This window comes from Chrysemys picta, chromosome 24 (genome assembly GCF_011386835.1).
Source record: "Chrysemys picta bellii isolate R12L10 chromosome 24, ASM1138683v2, whole genome shotgun sequence".
Lineage (NCBI taxonomy): Eukaryota > Metazoa > Chordata > Testudines > Emydidae > Chrysemys > Chrysemys picta.
In genome coordinates, this window is record NC_088814.1 from 13,432,485 (window position 1) to 13,446,143 (window position 13,659).

Consider the following 13,659-nt stretch of genomic DNA (forward strand, 5'->3'; position numbering starts at 1 on the left):
CCCATTAGCCAGGAACTGTGGCCAATGGGAACTGCGGGGATGGCGCCTGCAGACTGCGGCCACCTGGCCGCACCTCCACATAGAAGCAGGAAGGGGAACATGCCGCTACTTCTGGGAGCTGCTTCAGGTAAGTGCCATCTGAAGCCTGCACCCCTGACCCTCTCCTGGGCCCCAACCCCCTGCCCCAGCCCTGATCCCCCTCCCGCCCTCTGAACCCCTCAGCCCCCGGCACCCAAAATCCCTCATCCCCAGCCCCACATTAAAGCCTGCACACCCAACCAGAGCCCTCACCTCCCCTGCACCCCAATCTCCTGCCCCAGCCCAGAGCCCCCTCCCGCACCCTGAACCCCTCATTTCTGGCCCCACCCCAGAACCTGCACCCCCAGCCCAGAGCCCATACCTCTTCCCACACCCCAAACTCCTGCCTTAGCCTGGAGCCCAGTCCCATATTCTGAACCCCTTGGCTCCACCCCCCAAGCCCAGAACTCTCTCCTATACCCCAGAGCCCGCACCCCCAGCTGGAGCCCTCACCCCGCACCCCAGCCAGCCTGGTGAAAATAAGCAAGTAAGTGAGGGTGGGGAGAGCAAGCGACAGAGGGAAGGGGGATGGAGTGAGCAGGGGGCAGGCCTTTCCTGAGCCCCGGAGAAGGGGCGGGGCAAGGACAGGGTCTCAGAGAAGGGGCGGGGCAAGGGTGTTCGGTTTTGTGCGAGTAGAAAGTTGGCAACCCTACTTACAGATTAAATCATGACTCAGCGCATAAGTGAAACTGCAGTACTTTTAGGGTACAGAGATAGCCTGGAAGGGACAGAATGGGGATAGTTTTATTGTTAATAGGGGAAACTATTGCCATTCAGATTCACAAAGTGACTCCCAGGAGTAGTAAACACCACATGCTGATCAGTGAGTTACTCTCTCAATGCACAGGGTAATAATCTTCCAATTAGTCCTAGATTCCAAGACCAGAAGGGACCATTGTGATCATCCAGTCTGACCTGCATAGCACAGGCCATAGGAAGTCCACAAAATAATTCCTAAAACAGATCTTTTAGACAAACATCCAATCTTGATTTCAAAACACTCAATGATGGACAATCCAACATGACCCTTGTTAAGTTGTTCCATTGATTAATTATAATCATTTAAAAAAAATTATGCCTCATTTCCACTCTGAATTTGTCTAGCTTCAACTTCCAGCCATTAGATCATGTTAAATCTTTCTCTGATAGCCTGAAGAGCCCTTTGCCATATATTTGTTCCCCATGTAGGCACTTACAGATTGTAATCAAATCATCCCTGAACCTTCTCTTTGTTAAATAGGTTGAGTTCCTTGGGTCTATCACTGTACAGCAGGTTTTCTAATCCTTTAATCATTCTCTTCTCTGAATGCTCTCCAGTTTGTCAACATCCTTCTTGAATTACGGACACCAGAACTGGACACAATATTCCAGCAGCGGTCACACCAGTGCCACATAGCAAGGTAAAATAACCTCTCTACTCCTACTTGAGATTCATCTGTGTATGCATCCAAGGATCACATCATCCCTTTTGGCCACAGCTTCACACTGGGAGGTAATGCTCAGCTAAACGTCTACCATGACCCCCAAATTTTTTTCAGAATCATTGTTTCCCAGGACAGAGTCTCCCATCCTGTAAGTAAAGCCTACAGTCTTTGTTCCCATGGCAGAAATGGACATTTATATTAAAACACGTTGTGAGCTTCCTCAAGCAATCAGACTGCTCTGTATCAGTGACCTGCCCTTAATTATATATCACTCTCCCAATTTGTGTGTCACCTGCAAACTTTATCTGTGATGATTTTATGTTTTCTTCCATGTTATTAATTAAAATGCTAAACAGCCAAGAACCAATCCCAGGGGGGAGAGAAGGGGGAAGGAGGGCACTAGAAACACTCCCGTTCGATGATCATTCCCGTTTACAACTACATTTTGAGACCTATCAGTTAGCCAACTTTTAATCCATTTCATGTGTGCCATGTTAATCTTATATCTTTGTAGAATTTTAATCAAAATGTCATGCAGTACCAAGTCAAATGCCTTATAAAAGTTCAAGTATATTACATTCACACTATTAACTTTATCAACCACACTTGTAATCTCATCAAAAAAAAGAAATCAAGTTAGTTTAACAGGGTTTATTTTTCATAAATCCATGTTGATTGGCATTAATTATATTACCCTCCTTTAGTTCTCTATTAATCAAGTCCCTTATCAACCACTCCATTATCTTACCCGTTTACCCTTTTTAAATATTGGCACAACATTAGCTTTCTTCCAGGCTTCTGGAACTTCCCTGGTGTTCCAAGACTTATTGAAAAGTAAACCTTCAGTCATTCTTCATACATTGGCATATTGACTTTGCTACTTATTTATTTTTGCATTACCCTCCTTTGCTCCTCTTCTGCATCAGCAAAGAGCTTGCGGATGTTGGCCTCAGACTCTCCTACATATTTGTTGAGGATTTCTGGACCGTTGACCACCTTTGGTTCTCTGGCATTCAGCATCTTGCCAATCTGTCTAGCCATCAGTGTTTTACCACAGCCTGGCGGTCCATATAGCAGGATGCCTTTCACGTGCTTGCAGCCTAGAAAAAAAGGAAGCATAAGAAGCAGGGTAACTGAAAGATATAAAAAAGTAACTGTTAATGGGAAACGGAAGTTTTTGTGTGAGCATAACCCTGAGCCGGTCAAGGCCGTTGCATTTACCTATGCAGTTTGAATAGGAGCAGGGAGAAGAGAAAATGTGTTGCTAAAAGTGGCTCCTGTACCTGACACACTGGGCCTTTCCTTGTTCTGATTCTGGAAACTCTTTTAATAGATTAATATATTTTTAAGGTCAGTAGGGACCATTAAATCCTCTAGCCTGACTTCCTGCATAACACAGGCCAGAGAATTTCACACAGTGATTCCTGCATCAAGCCCAGAACTTTTGGTTGAGTTACTGTTTTTTTTTTTTTCTTCTTGATTTAAAGACTTCAGCTGATGGAGAATTCAACACGTCCCAGGGGAAGTTGATTTAGTGGTTACTGTCTTAATTTTTAGTTTGAATTTGTCCACCTTTAGATTTCAGCCTTTGTGTGCTAGATTAAAAAGCCTTCTACTTTCCTTCTCCCCAGGTACGTATTTCAAGTCACCATTTAATCTTCTTTTGGATGAATTACAGTGAGCTTCTTAAAATTTCTCTAACCGTGAGGCATGTTGCTCAAATGAGTCCAGTTTACCATGTGATCCTGATTGCTCGTACAACTGACTGATCATTTACCAGTCATAGAATATATATCATAGAATATCAGGGCTGGAAGGGACCTCAGGAGGTCATCTGGTCCAACCCCCTGCTCAAAGCAGGACCAATCCCCCAGTTTGTGTCATCTGTAAACTTTACTAGCAATGATTAGATATTTTCACACTATGCATAATTAGACTGTGGAACACATTGCCACAAGATATCACTCAGGCCAAGAACTTGGTAAGATTCAAAAGAGGGGTTGGACATTTCTATGGATACCAACACTATCCAGTGTTATAGCTAATAGTAATTTCTGGTAGGAATATAAAACTAATGCTTCAGAACTCAAGCCCTCTATTAGGTGTTAGGTTTAGGCAGATTATCCTACATCTACATACTACAGAGTTTCTTGCACCTTCCTCTGAAGCATCTGCTGAAGGCCACATTCTGAGTCAAAGCACTAGATGGCCCACAGGTCTGATCCAGTCTGACTATTCCTATGTTCTTTCACATCACTGATAAAGATATTTAACAGCATTGGGCCAAGAGCACATCCATGCAGGATCCCAGTAGAAACAGCACTGGATCCATCTAATTTGACTGCCTACATAGCACAGGCCAGAGAATTTCACTCAGTGACTCCTGCATCAAGCCCAGAACTTATGGTGAGCCTAGAATACAGAGTTTAGAAATCCAACCACTCCACATTTGAAGATAGTTGGTTCAAACCTAGCTAATGACCCATATGAGAGAAAAATATGTATGCAATAAGCTACTATGATGATCGGTGGCAGTATAAATCCTAAGACAAGTAAATAAAGATAGGCCATCTGGTCAAAATAAAACTATAAACTTTTATATACAAATATGGAAAGTTTAAAAGTAAAAATAGATGAACCAGAGTGCCTTGCAATGGAAGACCATGATATCATATCCATTATGGAAAGATGGCGGAATTAAAAAAAATATCTATGGGATACTGTAATACCTGGCTATAGACTAGACTGAAGAAGTTGGGGATGAATGTTGGATTGAAAAAGATTCTACAGAACAGATAAACATTCTGAGTGTTGGGACCCACCCAGCTAAATCAGGACAGATACAAATACCGAGTTGCAAAAATATTCATAGTGCTATACATACTGCCTCGAAACAAAGAAAAGGAAATTGACTGCAAAATGTCAAGAGAGATCAGATAGGCAGCATTGTCTAAAAAAATGATGATAATGGAGTTCAACTACCCCCAGATAAACTGGCCAAATGGGACAAAGGGGGGAGGGATAGCCCAGTGGTTTGAGCATTGGCCTGCTAAACTCAGGGTTGTGAGTTCAATCCTTGAGGGGGCCATTTAGGGAACTGGGGTAAAAATCTCTCTGGGGATTGGTCCTGCTTTGAGCAAAGGGTTGGACTAGATGACCTCCTGAGATCCCTTCCAACCCTCATATTCTATGAAAGCTGACAGAAACAACAGTGTGAAACTTTAAATGATTGCTTAGAACAGCTAGTTCTAGAGCACACAAGGGAAGAGGCTTAAACAACACACAAAAGTTAATTCAAGAATTAACTTGGAGCTGAACCACTAAATAAGAGCAACCACAATAGAATCAGGTTCAGCATATGCAGGGATGTCTTAAGGCAGGGGCAAACAGGCTGCATCCGAGGGTGCTAAACGAGTTGGCGGGTGAGATTGCAGAGCCATTAGCCATTATTTTTGAAAACTCATGGCGATCGGGGGAGGTCCCAGATGACTGGAAAAAGGCTAATGTAGTGCCCATCTTTAAAAAAGGGAAGGAGGAGGATCCGGGGAACTACAGGCCAGTCAGCCTCACCTCAGTCCCTGGAAAAATCATGGAGCAGGTCCTCAAGGAATCAATTATGAAACATTTAAAGGAGAGGAAAGTGATCAGGAACAGTCAAGCATGGATTCACGAAGGGGAAGTCGTGCCTGACTAACCTAATGGCCTTCTATGATGAGATAACTGGCTCTGTGGATGAGGGGAAAGCAGTGGATGTGTTATTCCTTGACTTTAGCAAAGCTTTTGATACGGTCTCCCACAGTATTCTTGCCGCCAAGTTAAAGAAGTATGGGCTGGATGAATGGACTGTAAGGTGGATAGAAAGCTGGCTAGATCGTCGGGCTCAACGGGTAGTGATCAATGGCTCCATGTCTAGTTGGCAGCCGGTTTCAAGCGGAGTGCCCCAAGGGTCGGTCCTGGGGCCAGTTTTGTTTAATATCTTTATTAATGATCTGGAGGATGGTGTGGACTGCACTCTCAGCAAGTTTGCAGATGACACTAAACTAGGAGGCGTGGTAGATACACTAGAGGGTAGGGATCGGATACAGAGGGACCTAGACAAATTAGAGGATTGGGCCGAAAAAAACCTGATGAGGTTCAACAAGGACAAGTGCAGAGTCCTGCACTTAGGACGGAAGAATCCCATGCACTGCTACAGACTAGGGTCCGAATGGCTAGGTAGCAGTTCTGCAGAAAAGGACCTAGGGGTCACAGTGGACGAGAAGCTGGATATGAGTCAACAGTGTGCTCTTGTTGCCAAGAAGGCTAACGGCATTTTGGGCTGTATAAGTAGGGGCATTGCCAGCAGATCGAGGAACGTGATCGTTCCCCTTTATTCGACATTGGTGAGGCCTCATCTGGAATACTGTGTCCAGTTTTGGGCCCCACACTACAAGAAGGATGTGGAAAAATTGGAAAGAGTCCAGCGGAGGGCAACAAAAATGATTAGGGGTCTGGAGCACATGACTTATGAGGAGAGGCTGAGGGAACTGGGATTGTTTAGTCTCCAGAAGAGAAGAATGAGGCGGGATTTGATAGCAGCCTTCAACTACCTGAAGGGGGGTTCCAAAGAGGATGGAGCTTGGCTGTTCTCAGTGGTGGCAGATGACAGAACAAGGAGCAATGGTCTCAAGTTGCAGTGGGGGAGGTCCAGGTTGGATATCAGGAAAAACTATTTCACTAGGAGGGTGGTGAAACACTGGAATGTGCTACCTAGGGAGGTGGTGGAGTCTCCTTCCTTGGAGGTTTTTAAGGCCCGGCTTGACAAAGCCCTGGCTGGGAGGATTTAGCTGGGAATTGGTCCTCTTGAGGTCCCTTCCAACTCTGATATTCTATGATTCTATGACATGCCCAGGGCCCCCGCAGAAAGGAGACCACAGCAGTGATGTGTGAAAAAATATTTTATCCAGGCTCTGATGAATACTGAGTCCAAAGTGCTTCAGGAAATTGAATTTGCAGATGTCATTTGTGACTTTGCTGCTCGCAAATCTAGAAAGTGATGCTTTTAAACCAGCAAAATATATATACATTTTCTTCTTTTACCCCTATGTTGTGTTTTGGTTCACAATAAAATTTTAAAGGCAATAATTACTATTTATTTTCTACTGTAATATAATACGGGCGGCAAATTTGCAGGGCCTTGCGAAGTCATTAAGATGGCCCTGCCTAGGGAGATTCGATGTGCCATAAACCCATCGACTCTGAACATTAAAGGAAGATTTCATTACATTAGGCGGCTTCTCAAAAAGGCCCTAAAGGAAGAAGTAAAATCCTTAGAAGTAGCATGGCTGCAACTTATGAAAACACGAACAATCTTAGCAGCACAGATATAGCTGAATAAAATTGGTACCAGACAGGCAAGAAATAAACCAAAGCAGCTTATACAGCAAGAAAGTTATTTGTTTAAGCCCAAAAGAGATCTTTCAAAGTGAGGAATTTTAACCCTAACAACACAACTGAGTGTCTTTTTGTCATCCAAGAAAGCTGAACTACTACAGGATCAATAGGAAGAATTAACCAAACCCCACTATGAACACAACACAGGACACACTATTATTGAATACATACAAACACATTTAATGCAACATTTATGGATATGATTTTACATGCACAAGCAAGTCCCAAGGCTTCCCACAGTAATTCTAAACCAGCACTCCAACAAAGATGCAGGAGTTTAGGGGCTCAGATGGCATGGTGATGCATTCAGTGTCAAAACACAAAAATCTTAGCTAGCTATTCCAGTCACTGTAATTGAAAATTAAACCTACAGCAGCTCCACCATACGCAGCACTGTGAAAAACTACACAGGTACTGCAAGAGCCCTAATTTTCAGCTGATGATGACAAACAGGGGAGCAAAGATAAAGACTCACACAAATGGATTTAAAACAGCAGAATGCAACTTTATTAACTGTAATATTAAAGACAGGCACTGACACTCTCCAAACTACCAGGCATTAAGTAGCTCCAGCAAAGGGTTAAATGGCCTCACACCATAAAACCAAGGAATGAAGGAGCTTTCCTTGGCTAAACCCCTGCCATTCAATTTGTGATTTAGTCCACTACTGAATTTCACTACCCTCCCCATATGCGGGAGGATGGGGCACAAACAATCGGGAGCTCAGAATGGGCAGACTTAAGACGGCCTCCCACCTCACAGGCTAACAGAATCCCTTACAGCCCCTCACCCATATTTGGACACCAGCTGCATTGGACATGTATTGCTCCCCACACCTTCCCTACCCTTCTCTAGCATGAAAACAGTGCTCCTGTCTCATCCTTATTATCCCCATCCACCGGGTCTCCAAGACCCTCGGGATAGGTCTACACAGCAGATAGACTCCCACGGCTGGCCCATGTCAGCCAACTCTGGCTCGAGCTGCAGGGCTGTTTCATTGCTATGTAGACTTCTGAGCTTGGGCGGGAGCTTGGGCCTCTCACTTCTAAGGGTCCTAGAGCCTGGAAGTCTACACAGCAATGAAACAGCCCCGCAGCCTGAGTCCTGCAAGCCTGACTCAACTGCCAAGACACCCGGCACTGGCCCTAGTTGCTGTGTAGACATACACTCAAAGGAAAAAGGAAAAAACCCACCGGACACCTTGCCAATCTTGCCCGGCAGAAGAAAGTTCTTTCTGGACCCCATAAGACAATTGGGGTAGACTGACAGCAAGCGTGGAATCCCAGCTATGACACCCCACCACCTATTGACAGGGAAGCTTTCAGCAGCAAGAATGGCTGCTGTGAGCTTGGAAATGCTTGAATACATGGATTCACTGGAGCCAGCTCCACTCCATGCACCCCATCCCCCACTCACTCATGATCCCACACAAACATTCTGGGCAGGGGGAGAGTAAATGGGGGTAGAGGGGGTCGACTGATGCTGGAAATCTAACCTTGATGAATGAACTAAGTTAATTTGCTTTGTATTCCCAGTGGAAAATTGGGAGGCCAGAACTACTTGGGAATATTGGTACTGATATATTTGAACACGTTTCAGAACTATGTTTGATTCCCAGTAGATTAGATCAGTCTAAAAACATATTTAGAAACCTTTGAGTGTTTAATTGTTCTGTGGAGAAAAAGCCATTAGTCACTGGAACCAGTTCAGTGCCAGATATAGCTAATTACATAGATCATGTTTATTTTCAGAGATTAGTTTCCTTTTATCCATGTTGACTTTCTGCTTTATTGTTAGATTATTTTTTCTAGTGTAAACCCCATATTAAAACTCTTGCAGCATTTAACATACTGGTTAATAGAGAAGTACGGTGGTCATCTTTTTAAGGTGCCAAACTGGTGCACACAGGATCTGAGTTCAATTTCTAGTGATGCCACAAACTGAGCAATCTTGGGCAAGTTATGTTAATTTGAATTTGAATAAATGTGCATTGCAAGGTATTGTCCTTGATCTGTGTTCGTTTGTTTCCCCACTGTGTTTTTCTTGCTGCTGTCTTATGTTTTTATGTTGTGCCTATATAATACAGTGAATAAAAAATTCTGCAGCTTCAAAAGAGAAGAATACCAAAACGAAGAGTATCCAGCCCTCTCAAGCAACCTCAGAAAACTACAGTTCAATTTTGTTACACATAGCAACAAAAATTTTCTGGGCTGAGAAAACAATGAAACTGTTTTGCCACAACAAAGATGTTATCAAGAAAGCTGGGTTCAGAAAAAACAAAAAACTGGTAGCAAAGACCATTTTACACAGGAACCAGCAAGGCAATGATAAATTACAAGTGATTCCTGTCCAATTAGTGTCAGGAGAGGAACTGTTAATACATTTGTGGGAGAATATGATCTCCTGTGTAGCCAAGAAGTATGAGTCAGGATTTGGATGATGAATGATGCTTCGAAGGGGAATCCCAAGCACACTTAGATGGCTCCACGGTGCTCAGAGCTGAGGAAGGCAAACAAAAGGCTTCTGGCAAGTCAGGGCACGTGTACACAAACAGATTTGAGAGTTTCTTGCAACAGCTGTATTGAATGCTTACATTTTTATGTAGAATACCTGCAAAAAGGGGCATGACGAGAGGAGACAAGCTTCTCGGACTGGCCAAGTTCTTTCTCTTCGGACCAATTCAGTTTCTGTAAGGTTGTCATTTTACGTGCTTTTTGTAGCGCTTTTAGGGACATCTGGAGTTTTGAGCCCTGTCCCACCTATCATCATCATACTTGCTACAAACCTGTCACATGCTTTTAGATCTGGGTTGATGATTTCTCTTCTGCAGCTATAAGGAAGGGAAACCTCTTGTTCCCTGTGAAATTTATACATAAGGGTCACCTCACCCTTTGTGACAGGGATAATGGCATTGGGGGGATGGGGGAGAGGGAAATACACCAAAAAGGAATTTTACTTGCCCATAGCTGGAGTTCTGAGAAAATACTACAAAGGCTATTCTCTATGGAAAACCAAGAGCCAAAACCTACCCAGGGACTCCAACGGGTTTGCAGGAGAGTTAGTTTGGGGTGGCGGGATATCAGACAGCTGCTCAGCAAGGGGTGAAGTTTCTCCCTCTCTCTAAGCAACCACAGACAGTTCACTTTTCATGCGACTCGTTTGACATTGGTTGAATCAGGGAAATAGGAAAGATCAGAGCCCCTGAGCTGCCACTTGGCAGCATTAGTTTAGTCATGTGGGATTTATAGGCATGTCTCCCTTGTAAAGGGCCAATCGCACAGAGAGCAGTTCAGAGGGAAAAAGTGAAGTGTCTAGGCACAGGGATGGCGCCTGGAATGTTATTTATATTTTCATGGTACCTAGGTAACCCAGTCAAGGACCAGGGTCCCTTTATGCTAGGCTCTGTACAAACACACACCAAAGAGCTGCCATCTAAGTATACAACAAGAGACAATAGATAGCTACGGACAGACTGGGGAGCACAAGGAAACAATAAGACAATGCTGGTCAGCATGACAGGCCATGGTCTCAGCACACCAGCTGCATAGCGACTGTCAAGCTTTACATCACAGACTATTGCAGAGTGGAAGGGGTGGCAGGTTCCAATACACAATACTCCATCTCGAGACAACTAGAAAGCTATCTATTGAGCATTATGAGCCCAGGACCAGGAAGGACTTAGTCCTGCCATGAGTGCAGGGGACTGGACTAGTTGACCTCTTGAGGTCCCTTCCAGTTCTATGATTCTAAGTGTTGGAGTCCCAGCTCCAACACTAACTCCTTCTGTGGCCTTGGCAAGTCACTTCACATTTCTGCCTCTGCTTTCGCCATCTGACAATTGAGGACTTTACTAATCATCTGCACTTCACAGGGATGTTTGTGATGCTGAATCACCTATGTGAGTGTCAAGTATCAGAGGGGGAGCCGTGTTAGTCTGCATCTGTAAAAAGCAACAGAGGGTCCTGTGGCACCTTTAAGACTAACAGAAGTATTGGGAGCATAAGCTTTCGTGGGTAAGAACCTCACTTCTTCAGACTATGTGAGTGTTAAATTCTCTCCCTATTAAGTGAGAACATTTCTTCTGGAAGCCAAAGCAATGAATTCCTTTCAAACAGAAATGCTACGTGCTGTTACAATCAGAAGATTTTCTTGCACAACTACAGCTACACCTGGCCAAAATTTAAAAACATTTAAAACAAACAGGCCCTGGTTAAAATAGACAGGTGATGACAGACTACAAATGTTATGTTTAAATCACAACTCAGTTCCACACACAAAGCAGGAGTTTTGATTAAGTTTTATCTCCATTTTGCAATTTATCCAGATCAGACCAGTGTGGCCAAATGTCAACACTATTAAGCAGATCTTATAAACTCAAATTATTCTCTGACCAAGCATTTCTAACTGGCTAGGCTTAGCATCAGGACTACCACTAAATCGAAGGTCATTCATGTAATGGATACTGGATTATCATGCAATTTAATTACCTATTCAGACTAACAATATGCATGCCATGGGGAACTGCAAAGCAGGAGAGGAAAACAAGGAAACTACACAGGTAACGAAGTTGGGGGAAAACTGATGACGAAGATCCAAAAGGACAATGGCAGCGCCACCACTGTAATGGCACTGTGACAGAAATCATAAATGGAGACTCAAGCCAGAATGACATAGCCAAAATAAGACTAAGTTTAATAACCATGTATTTACCTCTTCTCAAAAGATCAACACAAAATTGCCTTGTGGCGTAATTCCTCCTTGAATTAAAATCAAAGAATTCTGGTATGAGATTACCATTCAGGTGCACCTATATGACAACTACATCTGCACACAATGTACCGGGTCTTGTATACAATGGGAGAAAGATGACGTATATATTAATCTTCAAACAGGTTAGTGTATGATTAGAGTTCCAAGACTTTACCTGCCATACAGAAAAGATTTTCCATTAACACATGAAAATCTCCCCTTCCACTCCCACGTAAGCTTTCCATTATTCCTGCCTAGATCCACTGCCTCCAGTTGACCCCTATATAAGATTTAAATGCTACTGACATGAAGTTAAACTGAAGGGATTTGCTTCTGCTGCTTCCTCAGAAAGTAGGAACATGCACAGAGCGGATCTTAAGCAGCCAGCAGAGGTTTTAATTTAAATGGACCCTGCAGAACAGACTGTTTGACATAACAAATCACAGATTTCTCCAAACAATTCTTATTAGGCCTCTGTTAATTTTCTCCCTCCCTTCACCATTATCCACTGCGTGGCCATGATTTTTTTTTTTAAATGCAAGTATCTTGCATACAGAAGGCACTGACTAGATTTATGGCACTGACAGAACATTTATCAGTTTCCTTCTGATGGAATGTGATAAAACTGAAAATAAATCAGCCTGAAGTATGAGCTCCCAAAGCACAACACACAGTGCCTTCGGCTACATGATCAAAACACATGGCCCCAAATGGGACTGTGATAGCAAATTCAGAGTTGATATGAAACAGCCTAATCTCAGGCTTTTAATAATCATTGCATCATCAAGCGATAGAGATTGCCCTCATCTTTTAACAGCTTAATAATAAAAATGCAGCCAGAGAGCTAATTTAAGATTAAAGTAATATCACTGGATGGCTTCCAGATCACAGGGTCTTACATTTATCCGTACATTTCATATCTCAACTGGGTGTTAACACCATAGCCTTCCCCAGCCATTTTCTGCAATCTTTAGAATGAAGCTAGATCCTTGTTTAGTCTAAACCGGTGTCTATAAATAGGACACACACTTTTTAAATAGGTGAACACAAACGTATTACAAAACAAATACTGATATCAAGGAGCCACCAAGTGCTCAGGACGTCATCGATGTAACAGACCCACTAGCTGTCCACACAAATCAGCCAAGGATCCCTTTGGGGAAAAAGGAACAGTCCTTCCAATCATTACGGCTTCTGGCAGCGCAAGAACCCTCCTCAGTTCAAAAAAGTGGGTATATATTCCTTTTCCCCACCTAACTGGGGCCGAATTCAGGAGTCGCCCCCTAAAGGACACTAAAGAGCAGTTCCTCTCCTCTTCTTAGCAGCCCTTCTCTCCCCCTCCCTCCTGAAAGCCTTTATTTCCTTTTACAGCTTTCCACACTTAAGAGGCAAAGCTGTCTGTTCCACTCCCAGCATCTTAGCAAGGAATCACTACCAGCTCTTCCGTCCAGGTCTGATAGTGCAGACAATTTCGGTGCTACCTTCCTCTCTTCCACCTAGTGAAGTGGTTTAGCCCTTTCTTAGCTCACCCAGGGATGTGGCATCACACATCTAACAACACAGGACTTCTATTGAGGTGATCATATCATCAGCTTAGCTTTGCTTTGGTTAATGTTTACCTCCCAAGTAAATAAATCTTGGCTGTCACTTTAATACATGTTTTAAAGCCGCCTAACAAAAAGATGACTGAGGATTACAGAGGATAAGTTACTTGCCGTGGTCTCCTGAAATCTGAAGTTTACAGGTAAGTGCAAGACCAAGTAACCTGCAATCCAGCCAGTAGAATGTTTATGTAATTTTTTTTAAGTTCTTTGGTGCAAGAAACATGTCTTATTTATGCTCCATAAAATGCAAAGCAAATTTACAGCATTATGTTTGTTAATATTAAAGCTGGTAGCAGAGCCAAAACAGAGCCATGGATTCCTGACTTCCAATTCACTGCTCTAACCACTAGCCACACTCCCTTCAAAGAAGG

The 13,659-nt window shown here is 43.4% G+C and overlaps 2 protein-coding genes across 5 annotated transcripts in view; one reads left to right on the forward strand and one right to left on the reverse strand.

Moving 5' to 3' along the window:
- The window catches only part of LOC135977338 (rho GTPase-activating protein gacV-like), a 954,030-nt gene that overhangs the window by 545,746 nt on the left and 394,625 nt on the right, over positions 1 to 13,659 (forward strand). The window lies entirely within an intron of this gene.
- NSF (N-ethylmaleimide sensitive factor, vesicle fusing ATPase) overlaps positions 1 to 13,659 on the reverse strand; it is a 167,391-nt gene that overhangs the window by 73,673 nt on the left and 80,059 nt on the right. For all 3 annotated transcript variants that reach the window (XM_005311728.5, XM_065577730.1, XM_065577729.1), the window contains exon 9: positions 2,403 to 2,602. In XM_005311728.5, coding sequence (XP_005311785.1) covers positions 2,403 to 2,602 — 200 coding nt within the window. The remainder of the gene's footprint in view (positions 1 to 2,402; positions 2,603 to 13,659) is intronic.